At 39.0% G+C, this 23,528-nt stretch overlaps 1 protein-coding gene across 1 annotated transcript in view; it reads left to right on the top strand.

The window, feature by feature from the left end:
• Nucleotides 1-23,234, top strand: part of ATP8B4 (ATPase phospholipid transporting 8B4 (putative)) — a 243,701-nt gene extending 220,467 nt beyond the window's left edge. Inside the window, exons 23-27 of the mRNA XM_021693958.1 lie at nt 5,404-5,487; nt 8,214-8,459; nt 18,088-18,226; nt 21,116-21,246; nt 22,920-23,234. Coding sequence (XP_021549633.1) covers nt 5,404-5,487; nt 8,214-8,459; nt 18,088-18,226; nt 21,116-21,246; nt 22,920-23,201 — 882 coding nt within the window. The 3' untranslated portion in view covers nt 23,202-23,234. The remainder of the gene's footprint in view (nt 1-5,403; nt 5,488-8,213; nt 8,460-18,087; nt 18,227-21,115; nt 21,247-22,919) is intronic.
• The last annotated feature ends 294 nt before the right edge of the window (nt 23,235-23,528 follow it).

The raw sequence follows: 23,528 nt of genomic DNA, 5'->3' as shown, positions 1-23,528 counted from the left end.
ATTGTCCAAACTGTGATTGTGACATGAATTGATATATTGGAGGAATGAAAGTCAAATGCCATCATCAAATTGTTGAAGATTTGTGTCAGTTTCTTTTTTTTTTTTGGATAGGGGCAAGTGAAATTGTCAATCTTGGCTTCACAGTGGAATTACCTGGAAAAATTTTTTAAACTACCAGTGCCTGGATCATCCCAACCCCAAAAGATACCGACTTAACTGCCCTGGGATGTAATATGAGTCTCAGGATTTTAAAAATCCTCCCACTGTCCTAAGTCTCACCAGGCAATGACTAAGAAGGCCACATATTTCCCTTTTTTATTGTAAAATATAACGAATCTACAGAGTACATAATACATAAATGTTAGCTTAACAAATTGTTGTAAAATGAGCACCTATGTAGCCATAATCTACTGCAAGAAACAGAACATTGCCAACCCCCCAAAGCTCTTCTTGCCTTTTCTCAGTCATGCTTTTTCCAACCGTCTAGAGGTAACCATTACCCTGACATTTTATAATCACTTTGTGGCTTTGTTTCATAACTTTTCCATATGAGCATGAATCCCTAAACAACACAGAGCAGATTGACACATTTTAGAATTTTATTAATATGGAATCCTACTTCTTTGGCTTCTTTTGCTCAACCTTATACATTTTTTAAAAAATTTTATTTTCTTACGTTATGTTAGTCACCATACAATACATCATTAGTTTTTGATGTAGTGTTCCATGATTCATTGTTTTCATATAACACCCAGTGCTCCATGCAGTACATGCCCTCCTTAATACCCATCACCAGGCTAACCCATCCCTCCAACCCCTCCCCTCTAAATCCCTCAGTTTGTTTCTCAGAGTCCATAGTCTCTCATGGTTCATCTCTCCCTCTGATTTCCCCTCCTTCATTTTTCCCTCCCTTCTCCTAATGTCCTCCATGCTATTCCTTATGTTCCACAAATAAGTGAAACCATATGATAATTGACTTTCTCTGCTTGACTTATTTCACTGAGCATAATCTCCTCCAGTCCCATCCATGTTGATGTAAAAGTTGGGTATTCATCCTTTGTGATGGCTGAGTAATATTCCATTGTATATATGGACCACATCTTCTTTATCCATTCATCTGTTGAAGGGCATCTCGGCTCTTTCCACAGTTTGGCTATTGCGGACATGGCTGCTATGAACATTGGGGTGCATGTGGCCCTTCTTTTCCTACATCTGTGTCTTTGGGGTAAACACCCAGTAGTGCAATTGCTGGGTCATAGGGTAGCTCTATTTTTAATTTTCTGAGGCACCTCCACACTTTTCCAAAGTGGCTATACCAACTTGCATTCCCACCAACAGTGTAAGAGGGTTCCCCTTTGTCCACAGCCTCTCCAACATTTGTTGTTTCTCTCCCTGTCAATTTTTGCCATTCTAACTGGTGTAAGGTGGTATCTCAGTGTGGTTTTGATTTGATTTCCCTGATGGCTAATGATGATGAACATTTTTTCATGTGTCTGTTAGCCATTTGTATGTCTTCTTTGGAGAAGTGCCTCATACATTTTTTTAAAATTCACTCATGGTTTTTTAGTTCCTTGCTTTTCATTATTCTATAGTATTCTATTATATCAATATACTACAGTGTCTTTCTCCATTCCACTCCTGATGGATGTCTGGGTTGTTTCTGTTTTGGGACTATTACAACCAGAGCTGCTATGAGCATTTTCTTATGTCTCCTGGTGCACAAAGGCAGATATTCTGAATGTATATCGAGATGTGGAACCCTAGCTTGTCCAAAGACAAGAGAGTCCAAGCTGCAGTTTTGGTGTACTCTTAGGGTAGACAGGAGTTGGCATCTGGGACACTGTTACCATTCCCACTCTGGACTGGGAGCCTGGAGGTTTGTACTGCTCTGAGCCACAGGCCCTGGGACTGCTGATGGTCTATAGGAGGCAACGGAGAAGGCTGTGATCATCTGCTTTTGGTTGTTTCCTAGGACTAGAGGGACAAGTTTCAATGCCCATCAAGGGTAGAGATCCTGATGGAACATTCCACTCTGGGCTGAGAGCCAAGGGAAGCCTCCCGGCAGTAGGGTCACAGACTGCACTATGGCAGGAGAGCTGGCTGGCATCTGAAACGTCAGGCCTTCAACCCATCCTCAGCAGCTGGTAGAAGGAAGTAAACAGTCTGTGGAGAAAGATAACATTATCCTAGGCCTTGAAGTAGTTCTTACATTCTAATTCTCTCCCTGATCTTAACAGGCAATATTCCGCTGTATTGTTAGTTCATTGATGCTTTGATGAAGATGTGCTGTGCTGTGCTTTGTTTTTTCTCAACTTTTTTCATTATCTTCAGTGGACAGTTGGTATGAATCAATTGTATGGTACATACCCCTATCCTATATGAATACCGTAAGTCCAGGCTTGTTTCAGATACCTCTGCTAAAGTACCCTGGGGGTTCCCAAGGAATGCTGACAGGCGCTTCCAGTCTCTTTTCATGGTTGCCTGACACTCTGGGATACTACTGTGCCCTTCTGTAGGTTCTCTCTTGCCACATTAAGTCTGTGATCCTTCAGGGGGCTGTGGCTATTTTGTATTACTTTGCACCAAGCATGGACATAAGCTGTGGTATGCAAGAGCTGGGCCACATTGGTTCATAAGAGCTGATTGTTTAATTTTGAGAAATATTGTGAGCTAGTGTTTAAACACAACCACTATTAAAAATTGAATTATATCAACTTACAATTTAAATTACATTAGAAACAAAGTTTATAAATGCTCAAAACACATCACTTCCTAATTATTTTACCAGTTTTACTATTTATGCACTTGAGATTATTATCTATTGGAGATATATATATATATATATATATATTCTACTATATATATATATATATATGGTAGAAATACTATATAATGGTGTACTATGGCACATCTCAACTCCACATTTAGTGATATCACTGCATAAACAGCCATGGGAGAAATATTTACACTATGGAAATTGGCAAATGCTACATATAGGGACTTTTTTTTTTTTTTTGAGAGCCAGTTGTTGAATACCTAGCATATCAGAGGATGTAGGATGCCTTTTCAAACCCTTATAGCAGAATGCAAATGAATGTAAAGAATACAGTTTAATAGGACTCAAAGAATTATAAAAGGGAATTATCAATTAGAGAACTTCAAAACTGGTTATTAGAAGTGGTTATTTTGAGTCATAAGCCTACTCCTCTTGGTAGTATAGTCCCTAATGATGCTGCCTTGTCTAAATCCTAGCTCGGCTCTTTATTGGTGGTAGAATTCAACTTTTCTGCTTAGCTTTGACCTACCCTCAAAGAGAATGATGCTGAACAGATCTTTCCTACAAGATTCCAGGCCTCGATTCTGAAACACACAAAAGAGGAAAGCAATTTCTTTCCCTCTCTCATCTACCCCACTCCTCCTTTTCCCTTTTCCGTTCTCATTTTTTTTTCCTGCCCTAAGTTTGAACTCCACCCCCCCCCAAGATGATTGACAGCAGGAATGTCCTTTCTTCCTTACTTCTTCCCATAGGGCTAACCTTGCTCAGAATACAATAATCAGTATATTTCACAGTGCCTGGTTTATTCAGTGTTGAATAAAGCCACCTGTGGAACTTCAACAGAACAGTCCAGGTTGAGATTTGGTCTTAGAAAACTGGCCTTCATTTCCCCTTTCCTTGAACAAATATACACCCATTTCAAGAATAAACAATGACATGAAGACAGGGTAATCCAAATCCAGATTTAGCAATAAAGACACCAAAATATTTTCTCTTTGATATAACCTACATGCACAGGACATAATTTAATGGATTGCCTTATTTATATAACTATATAGAACCTACCTTTAGCTTCTCTGTTTGCAACATTTGCATTTAAGATTCCTCATTGCTTTCAGAACTTCCCTAAGAAGAACATGTACTTCAGAATATATTCAGAATTCAGCACATCTGCCCACTGGTCACCTGACCCAGCCACCTCCCTCTTCCATCTGGCCACTGTGTTAGCCTCCTAATTGGTTTCTCAGCTTCCACCACGGCCCCTCTTCAGTCTGTTCTCAGCACAAGAATCCAGAGTGATTCTGCTAAAATATTGTTGGTTGTTCCTTTGCTCAGAATTCTCTAGTGTCTTCTCATCTCACTTAGGGAATAAGCCATGGTTACCTATATAGGATCTAACTCCTTACTCCTTTGACATCCATTATTCTTCCATCATTATTCTCTAGCCACTTGGGCTGCCTTGCTGTCCTCTGAACAGATGCTATCTTTCCTCAGCATTTTCACATGGGATCTACTTGCAGTATGGAATGCTTCTGTCCCAGAAACCTGCATAATTTGATAATTTGATCCCTTATTTCCTTTAGATCTTTTCCAAATATCACTTCTTAGCGAGATTTTCTCCAGTCAACCATATTAAAATTACAACCCTCTCACATTTCCTATCTTTCCTCCCTAGTATTTATTATCTATTCACTTACTCATTATATATATATATATCTTATTTATTGCCTGTTTTTTGCCACCATCAGAATGCAAATTTTATGAAGAATTTGTATCTGATCATAGCATGTTGAATTACCATTGCCTAAAACCTAGTACTTAGCACATCATGGATTTTTGACAAATATTGAATGAATGGATGGATGAATGGATGATAGGGTGGTAGAACAGACATTGGTTAGGAGCTGAAGACTTAGGTTTTAGTTTTTGCCTTTGCACGTGATAAGCTCTATAATATTTATTATATTTTGTTTCTACATCTCTATGTACTTATCAACAGACTGGGGATATAACAACTGTTTCACATGTCTCATTGACTTTTAGTGAGGCTCATGCAAGGAAGTACTCTATATAAGTGTTAGGGGATATTTTAATTGTCTAACTTGTTTATACCCAGTATATTGAGCTGCTAGCTCCATTTGCTTTAAGCCATTCCCAAGAAAAAACTCTCCATTTGAACACAGGGTTGGGCTGACAGGCTCATTTCCCCATCTCCCTCTGAAGATTTTAGTGGAGCCTTTGCTTATCACTTAGATCATATAACTGGATTTACTATACAAGCCATTGAAAACCTGAAGAATGAAATAGCCCACTATGGGGTTTCGGGCCTTCTATGTGTCTAGTGTTGTGTTGGGTGTTCTGCAAATGTGGTCTCCTTTCATCCCACTGCAACTGTGCAAGGAGAACATGGCTTTATTTTAGAGATGAAGAAGTTGAAGTTTAGAGGGATCTAGTATGCCACTGAGGGAGCAGGGCTGATAAGAGACAGAGCCTGGGGGAGAACTCATGTCTGTCTCTAATATCAAACTCTCATCTATCTCAGGAAATCAAGCTATTAAACCCAAAAACCTAAAAAGGAATATTCTTCTGTGGATGGTGTTTCTCACTGGTATATTATTTCTTTTCAGACTGTTTATGACCAGTGGTTTATTACCCTTTTTAACATTGTCTACACATCACTGCCTGTTTTAGCCATGGGCCTTTTTGACCAGGTATGTATTTTTCTCTGTCTTTATAACTTATTTTGCTCTGTTGATGCTTTTTAGTTGCTTTTAGCTTCTAAGTAGAAAACACAAGTCATGGAAAGAGTCCTAGAGGTTAAGTTGTTTTAATAGGTATTGCATGGATCTAAAACCCTTCCAGATCCTCCCCCCACCAAACAGTTCTCTGATCAAAGTTTAGCTACCCTCCTCTTTGAGATTTATACCCCACATTATTTCCCTAAAGCCTCTGAGATGTCCTACATGAAATGGTCTCTAATTTCATTTTAGTCCAGCATTTCCCAGTGTGTGACAAGGCACTAGTTCTGAGGTATATTAATAGGTGCTATATGAAAAATAAATAAATGGAAGTATAGTCATATAAGCCTGGGAAATGCTGGATTAGCCCCTGAATACAGAGAACCATGCAGTGATAGAAAATGATGGAACTCGTTGTTGGAAGGCAGAGGGCCAGCATTTGTGGTGAGATTTCCTTGGCCAGCGCAGCCCAGAACAGGAACTAAAGGCCAGTAGAGTACCCTGCCAATGGGAGAGGAAGACATGAAGCCCGATGGCCATGGAGAGAAGGGGCACAGTCTTTTGTCTAGCTCAACATGCTTGGGAAGATAGAAGGGAGAGAATCAGTTACAAAAATGGTGGATCCTTGGCACACTTATTGCCTTGGAAGGTACTTCCTGGAAGGGGGAAGAAATCTGGCTGCTTAAGAGGAAGTGGAAGGCTAGCTAGAGGAGTTTCCATGGCACAATTAGAGTGTATTATTAAAAAAAAATTTTTTTTGGAAGTATATTTGAGGAGACCAGATTTTCTCCAGGCTGTTGTTAGACCTGTTTGCTGGGCCTCATTTTTCTGGCCCAAAGTTAGCTGTCTATTGCAAAATATAAATCTTCACATTATGAGCTTATTCCACTCTCCCATTCTGTGCCTTTGTTAGTTGGTTGTCTCACTTCTTGTGTGTAAAAAGGGCAGTTTGTGAACGACATATTTTGTGGAATTCTATAAAAAAGTAATGAACTCCTGAAGACCTTAGATGTAAAAGATTAAGCACATTCATTTCCAAGTACCCATGTTTATAAGTGTTTCTTTTCTTGGTGCTTTGTAGCTGCCCAGAATGTGGAATAAAATAATAAAAATAAAGCAGTTTCTGGGAAAAGATAGTTATTGTGCAATTTGAAAAAAAATATAATAAGGCCCCTTATTGCCATCAAGTTGAGTGTCTGCCCCTGTTCTTTTCCACTTTGTCAACTTTGGCCCCTAAACTGATCACAGGATCATGGAATGTGATGCTGCAAGGCCTCCATGACTGTCTACGATCCACTCATTTTATAAGGAGGAAACCAAGGCTCAAATCAGACAGCCAGTGTGTGACAGAACTCAGCCTAATACCAGGCCACCTGACTCAGAGATTGCTCTGCTATTACTATTATTATTATTTACTATCATCGTTATTTTATGTATTATTATTTATAAAAGCATCTGTTATTTGTTACTTACGGTGTGGCAAGAACTCTGCTGAATACATGAACTTAATCATGACCGTGGTCCTGTGATGGAGGGGCTGTTGCCTGCCTGTCTGGAGATAAGGAAACAGGTTCAGACAGGTTATGTAACAGGTTTAAGACCATACACCTACTAAGCAGTGGAACTGGGGTTTGAACTCAGGGTTGTCTGGTTTCAAAGCCTGTGCATGCAGTTTCACCAGCCATTGACTGGAGAAGGAAGCACCAGCAGCATTTCAAAATGAGACTTCCTAAAGAGACTATGTCAGTGTACTTCATGGGACCATATTCAACAAGACCAAGGCCATCCCACAAGCAGGGAGTGGAACTTGGTCTGTCCCCAGAGCTCATGCCTGTGTTGCTCCTTTTTTGGCAGCTTCTCCTCTATTCCTGGTCCTCTGATGTTCTCAGTGGTCAGGCCTTGCCTCCTTTTTGGTTTGGGCATTTGGCTTTGGTGCTGACAGTGTGGTCATCAGCATTACTTTGGATCTGGTTGGAAATGCTGAGTTTCAGGCCCTAATCCCCAACCTTTTGAATCGTCATTTGCTCTCCAAGAGATTTGTGTGCACATTACGTTTGAGAAGCACTGTTTTAGTTTCTCCCAGGACCCTGTTGGGGCCAAACATACCTTCTCATTCTGTTTAAATTTTTTGTCTCGGACAGTTGGTATCAGAATTCTCACTGGGTAGAGCACTCAGCTCTTCAGGCTCAGCTTCCTTCCCACTGGAATCCCGCTTGCAATTTCCTCCTTTCCCTGTTCCCCTTCTCCTACTCTCCTCTCACAGTTAGGAACTCAGATTGGCCACGTCCTACTCTGGAGCTCTCTGCTGCCATCTGCTGGCCGCTACCCTCACAGCCTTAGCAATTAATCCCTGGGCCCCACTGGCTGCATGTGATGTACTAGAATTCCGGGAGCATGAGTGCAGCCTCAGGAGAGTAGAGGAAAGAAACTTCATTCTGAAGCCAAGGATCTGGGTGCAAATTCTGGTTCTGTTATAAGAGCTATATAATCTCTCATGAGTCTCTCTTGGAGACTCAAGTTCCTCTTCAATAAAATTGGGATCATTTGATTATCTCAGTTATCATGGGAATGAAAATAAGCTAATGAATAGTGTTTACAGGGTATGCTTAGACATGTACTTGCTATTTCCCGAGATGGGGAATTCGGGGCCTTTCCAACTTCTCCTCAAGCCTCCTCCACTAAAGTAACTTTGTTGACAGGATGTGAGTGACCAGAACAGCATGGACTATCCCCAGCTCTATGAACCTGGACAGCTGAACCTACTGTTTAACAAGCGTAAATTTTTCATCTGCATGGCACATGGCATCTACACCTCACTGGCCCTTTTCTTCATCCCCTATGGAGCCTTTTATAATGTGGCTGGAGAAGATGGGCAGCACATAGCCGACTACCAGTCTTTTGCAGTTACCATGGCTACATCTTTGGTCATTGTGGTCAGTGTGCAGGTAATCCTCATGCTGAAGATGGCTTTACAACTTTTAAAATTTGTTTTCATTGTTGACTGATTTTGTCTACTTGTTGGGGCAAAAAAATAATAATAATAATAACCCTAAAGGAATCTTGGAGGTTTCTTTTTTTTTTTTAATTTTTATTCTTATGTTAATCCCCATACATTACATCATTAGTTCTAGATGTAGTGTTCCATGATTCATTGTTTGTGCATAACACCCAGTGCTCCATGCAGAATGTGCCCTCCTCAATACCCATCACCAGGCTAACACATCTTCCCACCCCCCTCCCCTCTAGAACCCTCAGTTTGTTTTTCAGAGTCCATTGTCTCTCATGGTTCGTCTACCCCTCCAATTTCCCCCCCTTCATTCTTCCCCTCCTGCTACCTTCTTCTTCTTCTTTTTTTTTTTCTTAACATATATTGCATTATTTGTTTCAGAGGTACAGATCTGAGATTCAACAGTCTTGCACAATTCACAGCGCTTACCAGAGCACATACCCTCCCCAGTGTCTATCACCCAGTGACCCCATCCCTTCCACCCCACCCCCCATTCCAGCAACCCTCAGTTTGTTTCCTGCGATTAAGAATTCCTCATATCAGTGAGGTCATATGATACATGTCTTTCTCTCTTTGACTTATTTCGCTCAACATAATATGCTCCAGTTCCATCCACGTCGTTGCAAATGGCAAGATCTCATTCCTTTTGATGGCTGCATAATATTCCATTGTATATATATATACCACATCTTCTTTATCCATTCATCTGTTGATGGACATCTTGGCTCTTTCCACAGTTTGGCTATTGTGGACATTGCTGCTATAAACATTGGGGTGCATGTACCCTTTCGGATCCCTACTTTTGTATCTTTGGGGTAAATACCCAGTAGTGCAATTGCTGGATCATATGGTAGCTCTATTTTCAACTTTTTGAGGAATTGGAGGTTTCTTTTTAACTACACATTTTGAGATGAAAACAGAAAGCTTTAATGTAAATGACCAGATGTGGGAGGTTTGCATTCAGTGTCTATAACCTCTGTGTTAGTAGAAACCTCACAATTAATTACTTCTTGGGGTTGAGTGTAGTATGTAAAGAGAAATGATTATACTACTGCTTCTTTTTGGGTTTGGAAAAGAAAAGTTTTCCAATAATAGCAGAGAGAAACTTTCCCATGATTTCTATCACTTAATAACTTCCAGGCTTTAAAGTGAGATTTAAAATTTATTTGGTAATACATATCTGTGAAATTATTCAAGAGGTTCAGTGTTATATTTTGGCATATCTGAACCTTAAATTCAGAGAAGCTTTTGTGATAGGGATGATTTTTGATGATCCACTGACCTCAGTGGGCTTCTTGAGTGTTTCTATTTCCTTTTTAATGCAAATGGTAGACAAAACCATTCGATATCGAGTTAGAGTTCACAAAAGCTTTCCTATTCATTAAAATTTGTACCTCTGGATAGATACAGTAGGCAGTGTGACCTGTTTTTTCTTTTGTTTTCTTTTTTTTTTCAAGGAGCAGATATCAGTCAAGGACTTGATTTTTAGGGTTTAAATTGCCTTTGGTCAGTCCTTTTTCTATCCTATAAACAATCTTTTTTACAAATATTAGCTGCTCATTTCCAACAAAGAATCTCATTAAATCCCAGACTTTCTCTTCATGATTCAAAAATAAACATTATGGTAAATGAACCAAATATAAACATACTGCTTTTAAAGGACATTTCTTCCATTCCTTGGTCCATCTAAGTGAGTATTATGAAATCTATACCAAAGCCATCTAACACTTGACATCTTGGGAGTTCATAATTCAGAATCAGACAGGTAGCATCCAAAAACAGAACTAGATTTCTCCACTCAGAAAGTTCTGTTTGGGGTGCCTGGGGGGCTCAGTTGGTTAAGCGACTGCCTTTGGTTCAGGTCATGATCCCAGGGTCCTGGGATCGAGTCCCGTATCAGGCTCCTTACTCTGCAGGGAGCCTGCTTCTCCCTCTCCCTGCTATTCCACCTGCTTGTACTCTCTCTCTCTCAAAAAAAATAATCGTTAAAAAAAAGATTAAAAAAAAAAGTTCTGTTTGTCTCTCTTACAACTAAATAAAGCATGCTGTTGCTTTGCAAACCTTCCATGTCTAGTTCCCCTAGGTTCAATTCTGTGGCAGAGAGGGAACTAATGGAGTGACTTGGAAGCATCTTGCATAGCTAAGACATTCATTATGATAGTCTATTACTGGGACAAGGTGTGTATCACCTTATAAAAAGCTGTTGTTCCATCTTTTCTTATAGTTCTTGCCGTTATACTGGACACTCCAACCTGTTTTGTTTTGTTGCCTTTTGATCACTGAGCAGACTCTGGGTATACTGTTATATTTCTAGCCGAGAGAATTAGGTGATCTACTCCTTGCCATGAGGGCACATTTCCAGTTCTCTGGATTCTCCTCCTGATGGGGAGGACAGCTGTGGGACATCTCTTTAGTGGTAACAGCTTATTCACCAGGTCAGGCTTGTTAACTGGTACTCCGAGGGATCATTTGAAAGGTAGTAACTGAGATAAAAAGGCAATATCTAAAGTAAAAAGCAAATGGGAAATATTCTTCAAACTGTCATTAAAATCATCTGCTATATAAGTAAGGATAAAAAAAATTACCTGGAAAAGATATGAGAGGCACTGCATGTTTAGTGAAACTATTTTTTATAATCAATTCTACAATTTTTGGTTAGTGTTATCTTTTTAATTAAAAAAAAAGCTTGACATATATATATATATATATATATATATATATATATATATGTATATCTTTTTCCTTGTCCATAATTTATTTTCTTATATGCTATCATAGCAAGGCCAGTCCTGTGTTTTTATATTGATTTTAGATTTAGAAGCTCTTTTCCCCATAAAGTACACAGTTCTTGTTGGATGTCGTAGTTATGTTTCTCCTTTTTCACAAATTGAGAGACCACAGAAACAGTTTTTTTTTAAAAACATTGTTTATTCACAAAAAAAGACAGAATTTTACGTTCTATCTTTTGGATTTTTCAAAATAAACCATTCAAAATTTCTTACCTTTGATATCATGGTTTTATAAGAATGATACCCATACTTCCTCAGAGGGGATTCTTCCTTAGGACCCAAAGTAACCATTGGTCCCCCACTTGAGATGTTATGGGTGGGCCTATCTGGGTCTATTTGATTTAGGCCTAATTGGCCATGTGTCTCACCAAGATCCTTTCTCTGCCTTCTGTCTCCTCAAGGGCAACCATGGTTCTGCCCAACTAGCTTTTCTGTAACATTAGCATTACCATCTTATATAACTGCTGTGCAGTTGTCAACACTACGAAATTAGCATTGTTACAATACTATTAACTGAACTACAGACTTGTTTCAGATTTCCTCAGTTTCTCCATTACCTTTTTCAGTTCCAGGGATCCTACATTGCATATGCTTGTAATGTCTCCTTAGTCTCCTGCAGTCAGCTTTCTATAGTCTTTCCTTGTCTTTCATGGATTTGACACTTTTGAATAACAGTGGTCAGGTATTTTGTAGAATGTTTCTGGATTTGTCTGATGTTTTCTTAGGAATAGACTGAGATTGGGGATTTGGGGGAAGAATCACAAAAAGGTGATATACCTTCTTGTCACATCCTGTCAGGGAGTGTGTGATATCAGCATGACTTATTACTGGTGACGGTGACCTTGGTTACTTGTTAAGATGATGTTTTTCAGGTTTCTCCATTGTAAACTATGTTTCCCTTTTCATACTCTATTCATTAGAAGTGAGTCACTAAATCCAGCCCAGTCCCTTCAAGGGGAGAATTAAGCTCCATTTCTTACCAGAATTTCAAAGAATTGGCTGTCATATGTTAAAACCATAACAGTATAATTTAAAGTTGATATATCAAACTGGGGCCCAAGATTTGCCCAAGACCACACAGTGACTGCATTGCAGGTTTAGGAGTAGGATCCAGTAGTCTTATTTTCTGAATCAGTGATTTTTAATAAAGGCATTTGTGAGTGTTCCATGAAATACACGGGGCGAGCATTTCCTACAACACAATTATTACTGGGCTACAGGTAGTTAGGCACACTTGGGAGGCAGTAATGCACACACAGAGCTGTACAGATGAGGGGCTGGGTCTCGCCACGTGGTGGCTGTGCCCTTCTTGCCATGTACAAGCTGATGTCCTCTAGATCTTACCCACATACTCCTGTCCCATAGATTTCTACTCCACCTGATTTCTCTCTGCCCTCACCCATACCCTCTGCCACTAATTCTGAGTGCTGGAGGGTCCTGAAACAGCTAGGAGATTGAGGACATTTTGGCAAGAGAACAAGGTAGGAGAGATCCAGGATGGAGATGGAGGTCTGGAAGCAGAGGAGGTGTGAGTGAGAATGGACACCAGTTTCCAAGGCATGCTTTGTTTACTGCTGTACTCCAACTTAAACTGAAGTGTCAGACACAAACCAGTTTTTGTTGAGTGGATGTAAGGGCAGAAAGGTATGAAGAGAGAGATGAGAGTTGAGCAAAGGAAGTGAGAAGAATTCGGTTGAGGTACCCAGCTGTCCCTCCTGTTTTAGTCACATGCCCATCTTATCCCTTACCAAAGCAGGCCTTTCCTTGGTGGAAGCCTTCAGAAACATGTGTCCTCATCACTACTACGAGTGGTGTCATGAATTAGGCTTAATCCTCTCAGTGCCACTGTTCAGTAGGTGGTATTGTCCCCTTTTACGGATGAAGCTCAGAGAGGTTAAGTGACTTGCCTGAGGTCACAAAGTGAGTCCCAGATCCAGGGTTGGAACCCAGACCTCTCTGACTCCAGTGCTGTCTGGGGCAAAGTCTTTTATTCTACAGTAAGGCTGGTTAAAATGCAAATTTTCAGGATATATGAGAACAAAGATTAGATTGAACATAAAGGAAGATATCAGATACTTCCTTGTCTGTATAGAAGAAGGAAGAGGAAGAGGAGGGGGGAGGGAGGAAGGAAGGAAGAGAAAGAAAAGAGAAAAGAAAGAAAAAAGAAAAGAGAGAAAGAAAAGCAAGCAGTCCTAAAGCAGAAGCACTGGGGTTTGGAGAAAAGAGAATCTCTGGAAGAATAAAGAGGAGAGTTTGGAGTTACTGAAAGCAAACTTGGCCCACTCGCCTTTGTCAGGGCTTCTGATTTTCAGAGCAACAATGGCTCCCATTAATTGAACATTCACTATGCAAATGAATTATTTCTCAGATAATCCCATTCTCTCATTTAATCCTCTTCCCCGTCCTCTGAAACATAAATACTATTACTATAGATAAGAAAATAGACTTGTTAGAGTTCAAATCACACAGAAAGTGGCAGGCCAGCATTTGAACACAGATCTGATCTCAGGTCCCCAACTCCAAGTCCATGTGGACCTCCTTTCTTTATAGGGAGAAGTGGGATGCTACAGAGAACTCGTGGTCCACCTCTGTCTTCCACAAGGGGATACCTAGGACACCAGTACCACCCTTGAGTAAAGTGGGAGAGAGACCGTTAATAGATGATAAACACACAGGTCCTCTTCCAACATGAAAACTTCAACTTGAGCAATGTAGATTCCCAGTTACTGTCGTTTAGTCTTCCACTTACTTTTATTTCTCAGAAGCCCTGAAAATGTCTGCTTTACCATAGAATTCTCAGACCTGAGCTCATAATGTTTATAGCCATGAAAACTCCACAATTTTGGCTTCAATCAGAAACTTCTGTCTTTAATATATAGAATAATAAGTTTCAGGAGTTTTGTGAATAAGCTCACTTTGACAGCGGCATTAATATCCTTTCCTCGCTGTCTAAGCTTGACTTGTCATTGGGGTAACAACCCCCATGAAATTTCCATGGTCTATAATTACAGTTATAAATCTTAATGTGTCCTGCTGATGCTATAGGCCAAACTTTAGCAGTCTCTATTTTTTTTTTAAATATCAGGGTTTTTTTGGGTTTTTTTTGGTTATTTGAATTATATAATGCTCCTTTTAACATTTCAAACACTATAGAAGTGTTTAAAATAAAATGAACTACTTCTTTTTCTTCCTCATATTCCCCTGGTTAACTACTGTTATGATTACCGTAGCTTAACTCCTTCCATATTTTTTCTTTGCTTTGGGACACACACATATGTATTCAAGAAAAAGGCAGCATAGCTAGCATATTATTCTGTAATATGCTTTTCTTACTTAACAAGATACTCTGAACAGCTTTCCAAACCAACACAGTCAGATCTATCTTACACTTTTTAAGAGCTGCACAGAATTTCACAATATGGATATATAATAATTTATTCATCAGCCCTCTATTGATAGACATTCAGGGTGTTTCTTTTGTTGTTGCTGTTATTGAAACAATGCTACAATGCATATACTAGTATATAAATTTTATGTACGGACAGATAAATTCCTAGAAATGAAATTTCTGGAATGAGAACCAACTTTTACGAGATGATGGATGAAGAATGGTATTTTGTTCTTTTCGTTGCTAGGTCAGAGAGTATGTGCATTTTAAGTTTCATTAATATTGCTATATTACTTTCCAAAAAGGATTATAGTTGCAGACAAAAGATTTATTAAAAACTATTAGGTAGCTCCAGAATCTTCAGGAGGGCAAATGAACCAGGGAGAACCACAGCCAAGCATAGCACCTCTGGGAGCAACACCCAGCCATATGGCTGCATTGTTGTAGTGAAAACATGATTACTACCTCTTAACAGTTTGGCTATGATCACACTGGGGTCTGGATGCCAGGTCAGCCACAGATTTCCAGAGAACCACCATGCTTGTCAGATATTGAGAGAAGTGTATTAAAATTTTTCCTTGTGATTACGATTCTTTTCAAGTTCTTGTACTTCAAGGAGATTTTACCTTATATAATTTGAGGCTATGTTATTTGCAATGTAATGGTTCTTGATTGTTATTTGTTCTTTATAGCTTTTACCTTTTTTATGATAAAATGTTCTTAATTAAATTTCATTTTTTTATATTAGTTTTACTTCTGTTGCTTTTCTGAGCCTGCATATACCTGATATATAATCCAGGCCCATCTTTTCATTTTCATTGCTTTCTTATCTTATTCTTTTGGGTTTTCTCCTTTGATAAGGGAGTTAAACTACTCATTTTTATTGTAGTAACTTATATATTTTATCTTGCTCCTTTCATGTTACTTTATGATTACTTTAAATTCTTTATTTCCATTTTTTCCTTTTCATACTCAGAGGCAATATGATTTTTAAATATCTTATTTGTCATAAGTTTTACTATTATATTCCCATTTTACTAGTGATTTCTCCCATTTTCATAGTCATTTAAATCTCTATTTCCATATTGATATACCAAAATTAAATAATAACTATATCCTTCGCCAATTGTTTCACTATCTTGTTTACACCTTCCCTTGTCCACTTCCAAATTAAATAGTTTTGGAAATGTATATACTTATTTCTCCCTCCCTGCTCCTACTCCCTCCCTGCTCCTACTCCCCTCTTGTAAGTAATCTAGAATTGTAGTTTCATTGTGTTATTAAATGCTCCTTTAACATATGTTTTGACCATTGCAGATTTTTTCTAAGTTAATACTATAGCTCATCTTCACATTATTACTCATTTAGAGCCAACTATACATAATAAGAATCATTGCTCACCACCATTTTTATGTTCTTTTCTTCCACTCTTTTGAAGTCTTTGTCCTAATTGAATTTTTATTTGCAGCAATTTCCTTGAGTAATTTCTTCAGAAGGGGATATAGATGTTATACTTTTGAGCTCAAAGCTTTTTTTTTTTCTTTACACTTAAATGATACATTGGATGGGCATGAGATTCTTGAGTCAGAGACTTTTACTTTACGTACTTTGTAAATGTTGTTCCACTGTACCCAGTTTTAGTGTAGCAGTTTGATATTAGCTTGATTCTCTTTCCTTCCTAAGTAATATATTCTCTATCTGGAAGTCTGTGTTCTTTGTCTTGGGGCTTCACAAATGTCACTAGAATGGAACTTCTTTAATTTTCTTAGGAGTTTAGAGTGCCCTCTCAATCTGAAAATCTTGCTATTTGTTCACAATAGCAGAGCAGTTTTCTTCTGTCATTTCTTTGATTGTTACTTCTTTCTTTTTCTCTAAGATGCCATTATTTGTATGTTGGGCCCATGGATCTGTAATCTATGGATTTGCCATCCATGTCTCATATCTTTTTGCACATGGTTTCCATTTCTTCAAGTTTTTTGCTCTGTGTTGTGAGATATTATTTCCATTTGTTTTTTCCAGAATATTAATTCAGTTCTCATCAGTGACTATTCCTATTTGGTTTCTCTATTGAATTTTTAAATTCAGAAATAATGTTTTTTTCTTCCAGAATTTTTTTTTCTGTGATCTAATTTCATCCCGTTAAGAATTCTCATTACATTTTTTTTGGTTATCGTGCTTGTCTGTCTTTTCCATTAGTTCTGCCTCAATAGGAGCCACCTGTTCTTTTTTTTTTTTTTTTCCTTTTTCTCTCTCTTTTTTCAGTTGAATCCTCTTTAATTGGTTGTGATTTTTCTACTCATACCCACGCAGGTCAGGCTATTGGTGTCTCTTGATGGTGATGAATTGACAGGTTGGAAGGTACCGTTGAAGATTTTGGCCTAATGTCTTGGCAGCCAAATGAGCTGGAACACTAGCATCTCTTTGCTGAGGATGGATGGCAGGGCTCTCTGTTCTCAGTGCTCTTGAGAGAAAAAAGCTGTCCTGTTATAACCCCTGCAGTTTATATTCAAGACTGCCAAAATTTTTTTAGTGGGGCAAGATTTTAAAAAACAGTAAACTTCAAGTGGGAAGAGGAAGTGTCTATTTACTGTGTAAGTAGGACCCCCTCAGACAGGTGAGAAATCTGTGGTCTTGAAGCAGACTCTGCTAGAAATGCAAACCTTCACTTGGACCACTTGGGGTCTCAGAGATGCAAATAATGTTGCCAGAACCTACTTGTTTTTCTCTGAAAACTCAGGGTTCATATTTGCCAGTGGTATCCTTGCTTCCCTGATAGCAGGCCCTTTTTAGCTGTGTTGCCACAACAAGTTATTGGAAGAGAGAAGAGCTTGTGAACATGCTCCCAGGTCACCACGAACCCTCGCTTCTGAATTTTACGACAAAAGAGGATTAAGGATTTTCTTTGTTATTAATTAATTTAAGAAAAAGCATCAGCAAAATGAGTTAGAATATTGATGTAAAACAGAGTATGCCTATGTAAAATAGTCATGTGAAAACTTATGTACAGATTATAAAATGTTGCAGTGGCTCAGTACTGAAGATTTTTTTTTTTTCAACAGAAATGCTTTAAGAGCAATTTGGAAAGTAACTTTGAAATTAGAAATCATTCTGTTTTCTTATTTCTCACATAAAAGAAGATTAACATTTTATCTCCTGAGTCTGATTCAACCTTGGCAGCTATAAAGACTTGCAGATATAAGTTCTGAAGTCAGTTGTCTACCAGAAATGTCAGGTCAGTTCCCAGTGCTGTGCAGAAAATAAGAGTGCCTGTGGTTGTTAGATAGGTGCAACCATCTCTTCACAGAGCAGTTCTGGGAAAACATCATTCAGTAAAATGATACTCTTTTAATCCTCAAAGACCTCCCCTTGGCATTTGACTTCATTTACAGATAGCCTTGGATACCAGTTACTGGACTGTCATTAATCATGTCTTCATCTGGGGCAGCGTTGCCACTTATTTCTCCATTTTATTTACAATGCACAGTAATGGCATCTTTGGCATCTTCCCAAACCAGTTTCCATTTGTTGGTAAGTTGAGTCCTATTATCTATGGGAGCCTAGTGTCATGCTGTCATTTATTTGTCTTTGTAATTTATTTTCTGTGTTGGGTGGGACTAAGGATGACTAATAATCTTTTCTCTAGGAATGGAGGGAGCCAGGCATCTGAAGGCTTTCAGGCTTGAGAAGAGTTCCAAAAGATTAGTTTCTGCTGTCCCTGACAGATATAGAAGAATCACTGTGATAGCTGCTTATAAGGTCCCAACAGCCCAGATGTAATAGATTGTCCCTTTGCAAACAAGAGGCATAACACATATATCAGGGCTACCTGAAGGTCTGTAAAAAACATGTATAATAGAGCGAAGAGAAAGAAATCTTAGGTTCTTCCTTTTATCCCACATTATCATCACTATCACTGCCAAAGTGCACCTGTAGAACTTACTTGCATTTAGATAGGAAAGAAATGATGTATAATTTAGAGCAGTCTAAGAATTGCTGGACATTAGTCCATAAGAGGCACAAAGAGTAGCCAGGGCTCAGGTGTCAGCTCTGCCACTTAAATGCTGGGTGACCTTGGGCAGATTTCTTTTTATTTTCATGCCTTGATGTCTTAAATTATAAACTGGAGATATTAATAGTTTCTATTTTCATAGGAAATGTGAGGGTTACATGAGACAATGCATATGAAATGCTTAGCATGGAGCCTGGTACATCGTACTTTTTTAGTAAGTGGTAACCATGATGATGGTGATGATGAAGATGATGAAGGTGATGATTCAAGCAAATGTGTCTTGATTACTGGTTGGGAACACTGCAGAATGATTTGAACAGCAGATGGGTAGCACAGGAATTCCAAAAATACCTTAAAACCCTGAGATTCTGTAATACTACAAAGAGCGTACATCTGGTTTATCTATGGACTGTACCACCATTGTGTTCCACATTTCAAAATGATTCCCAGAGGGCCACTGAGCTTTACTACACAATGAGGCTATTAATATACTTTCTCAGAAGTTTTGAAATCTCTAATCTGTGTGAGATAAGTTGGTAACAGTGATGTTTCTCAGTTTGTCCCAACAAACCGGAAAAGAGAGATGCACAGTGTCAACCTTAATCAGGTGAGACTTAATCAGGTGAGACTAAGATTTGCATCCACTAGTTAAGGAATTCAGTCTAAGAAATCCAGAAAAATAATCCTTAGGAAACTGGTTCATGTAGAATGCAAAATAAGAGCAACTGTAGGGTTATACATTTCCACTGATGCAAAGACACCTGAAATTATAATTCCAATTAAATACACATATACTTAATAATGTTGTTCTCCATCTTTTGCCTTGCTTTGCATGTACATGGAAATCTTTAAATTGCACCATTCTCACTTATATGTAATATTAATATTTTGTTTTCCAAAAGATTGCAACTATGTAGAAACATGATGGTTATGAATAAGAATAAGCATATTATGAAAGACCTTTAACTATTTCTAGGGGTTTTTTTCCCTTTATTTTTTCTTTTTATTTTCTTCCTTTCTTCTTCTTTTTTTTTTTTTCCTTTTGGTTGCCAAATCTGAAAGTTCAGTGCATTGACGAGAAGATTTCTAGTCCTAAGAGCATTTTAGCACACATAATGAGCCTGGAATGCCTCAACTGGAGAAAGTAGTTTGTGTGGGGACCACTCTCTCCAGCTAAGCACATGCCATTCCAGGAATTAATTACTGAGCTCCAATGAGAATTCTCAAAAGTTAGATCAACATTGGGGTTTAAGAAAAAAAAAATTTCCTTCGTAGCCAGCAGCAAGCAGGAGTGTGGTTTTAAAGTGAAGCTTGTTTTCCCAGCCATGCCTGGAGGTACTAAGCTTCAGGGAGCTCAAAGAGACATTTAATTTATTGAATCAAGTTTGTTTCTGCCCAGGCAACTGTAATCTACTGCTCTTGGTGGGCAGATTCTATCCCCCAAAGCCAGAAAATACAGACATACCAATCAGTAGCTAAGCCCTCATACCCAAAACACATTCAAATGGTGTTAACACTTTAGCTTTGGGAGAGGGGATGTAGATAATTGGAGGTATTGTGGCAAATCCCTAGACAACCAACAGGGACAAAAGTTTATTTTGGTGATATAAACAGGGTTGACATGTTCCTGTAGAATTTGTCTGCTTAACTGACCATTATTGTTTTGTTTAAGCAAACATTCCAGTATATGAGGTGTGAGTATAAAGTAAGGAAACCGGCTTCAGGCTTGGGAGTGAGTTTCACCACAGTATTGCACTAGCGTGTTGGATGGCTGCATTAGCAGCCTGCCAGTGAGAGGAATGCTCTCTTCACAAACCCAAGAGCATCTCTGATCTCCTTGGAGTCTTGAGTTCTTCATAACCCAGTGAATATCAGAGAAATCAGCAAGTCCCTTTGAGGCAGGTTTTCTGAGGCTGCTGCCTGAATTGTAAAGGTTGGCCCTATATTAGGTAAAGCTCTCCAGTCACCAAAGGTATTGAGATTGTACCTGCACCCCAGACATATGTTGTAGAGTTTTGATATGGCAGTTTTATTCAAGAGTCTGTAAGAGCAAATGTGCCTTTTAAAAATAATGGCTGCTTTGTAGTCAAGGAATCTTGAGGCTCCATGAGAGAATTCTACCTCATGAGTGAAGCTGGACTGAGTCTAGATGAGAGAGCACTTGGCTCTGATTGGCTATCTCCAAGTGATTGGGCCATGAAGTAGTTCCCAAGGGTGGTGATCATACCCCTCTTGCCTTCTCATCACCTCTGAATATACTATATACCATGGAAGACAGCTAGTGGTTCTCCCTAGGTAGCCCAAACCTCACCATTTCAAAAAAGACCTTATGGGAATAGACAAGGAGCCTATTTATTCAATAATTCAGTATATTTTGTATAATTATGTATATTTTTCCTTAATAATAGGAAATGCACAACATTCTTTGACCCAGAAGTGCATCTGGCTTGTTATTCTCTTAACAACAGTGGCATCAGTTGTGCCTGTGGTGGTAGTCAGATTTTTGAAGATGGATTTATGCCCAACCCTGAGTGACCAGGTATGTTGCAGTGCTGATAAGTACTTGAAGGGCTGATTCTTGGCTCTTGGAATCATGTCCTTCTCTGCCTGATTTCTAAGCCCGGGAAAGGGCTAATGAACTTCCCACTGGAAACACCCATAGGTATACATCATCACATACCAGTAGATGGAACTGCCCACATCTGAATGTAGTAGCTTTGTGAATGTTAATGAAGAGAAATGTCTAGACTAAATGTGGGTGGGGAGTCATGAATTACAAGTTAAGTTGGGCATTTCTAAAAGTTGACTTTAAAAAAAGAAGCTGGCAGCATTTTGGACAACTATTCTAAGGCAAAGGCAAACTATAAGGAAAGTTACTGACATGTGGGCAAGTAGAGGATAGAGTAAAAGGGAGACAAGCAAGGTATGAGGTGAAGGGACTCAGTTTTTGTAGAAGTATGGTAGCAGATTCAGAAACATAAGGAGATGCTACCTTCTGAACAGATTAAGAAAGGGAACAGCAACATGATGAGTGGATGGAAAAATATAAAGTTGAAAGGAAAATAGAACAGATTGTAGAAATCCTTAAACCAAGGGATTAACAGCCAGTATTTCATGAGAAGAGTAGTAGAAGCAAGACAATGTCAAGTTATGTCAGGACCCAGATAGAAAAAAGGAGAAAGAAAGGAGAGATGCACATTTGTGGTGGCATCATGAGAAGGGGCAAACACTGGTGGGGTGAGTGACCAGGCCAATGATACTGAGAGGAACTGAGGCAGAACTTCCCTTACCAGGATATCCTCCACATTCTGAGGGCAAAGCATGTGAAGATTCCTTCTGAAATGATTCATAGATTCCCCTGTTAGATCTGTCCTTTCCTTTTGGCTCCGTGAGATCATTCTGATGTAAACCCAGAAAATGATGGATGAGCTGAAGGAAAGAAGATGATGCTCATTTCTTTCAGTATGTAGTCAGATCATGATCTTCTGCTTTTAACGGCTTTCTACCATTAAAGTCGGAATCTAAGAGATCAGCCAGATTAGAGAACAAGGCGGCTTACACCAAACATTGGATATTTTACTCCTCATCTTTACAGGGAAATGAAATATTGGAAACCCACCCAAATGATGTTGAGTTCTTCAAAAGGCTGCCAAAAAAAAAAAAAAATCCAAAGGAAATCAAAACCCTCAAAATCTCATGATATACTGACCTACCACAAGAGTTGGGAATTTCTGACTCTCATTTTCTAAATTTTCTCTTGGTCCAGTTACTAACGACTATTGGATCGTGAGAATTTCCCTTGAGAGGGAAAAGGCCTATTTTGGGGAAATGGGACTATAGATGGTTATACTGACTGTGTTTGGATGTTGGAAAAGCCTTCTGTACAAAAGTATGTTCCTATTCATTTAAGATGGATGTATAAGAAGGACACAGTAATGGAACTTGTCTTAACACTTCTTGTTTAATAGTCTCTTGGTAGTAATAAAAACTGACCAGTGCCCAGTGTAATCTTTTGGGTGGAAAATTTCTTGTTTTTTTTTTTTTTTTTTTGTGTGTGTGTGTGTGTGTGTGAAATGCTTCCTTTTACAATGAAGGTGAGTATTTTGTTATTGTTGATGTTTCTACTGAAAGAGCTTTCTCTTCATAGAGTGGCCCAGGGCCTGGAATCTGTCATTTGGAGGCATCATCTCACTCTGTCTCCTTCCTCTTCAGATCCGTCAGAGGCAAAAGGCTCAAAAGAAGACAAGGCCCTTACGTAGCCGAAGGCCTCAGACTCGCAGGTCAAGCTCAAGAAGATCTGGATATGCTTTTGCTCACCAAGAGGGCTATGGAGAGCTTATCACATCTGGAAAAAATATGCGAGCTAAAAATCCACCCCTAACATCAGGGCTGGAAAAGACACTGTATAATAGCACTAGCTGGATTGAAAATTTCTGTAAGAAAACCACAGACACAGTGAGCAGCTTTAGCCAGGATAAAACAGTGAAACTGTGAGTCAAGATGAATTTGAACCACATAGTGACTTTTCACTTCAGCTAAAGCTGAAATTCAGCTCCAAAGTTTGGGATCAGGGGCTGGGGTGGGACAGATTGCCTCACTTAATTTAAATCTGTGGCAGACAGCTGCCAGTGCCCACAAAATAGGGGTGCACTGTATGGGAAACCAGGCCAGATGGTCACTGTCTAAGTTGTGATTTGCTGGGCAAAGGCCTCACAATACAAGCAGAAGTTTTCATCAACCTAGATACCAACTGACCTAAACTTGAGAATCTTATTTATGGAGAAAAACTTGTAAATCTGCATATACATTGAATGGATCTTC

Source organism: Neomonachus schauinslandi, chromosome 9 (assembly GCF_002201575.2).
Source record: "Neomonachus schauinslandi chromosome 9, ASM220157v2, whole genome shotgun sequence".
In the NCBI taxonomy this organism is placed as follows: Eukaryota; Metazoa; Chordata; class Mammalia; order Carnivora; family Phocidae; genus Neomonachus; species Neomonachus schauinslandi.
This window is presented reverse-complemented; position numbering and strand designations above follow the sequence as displayed.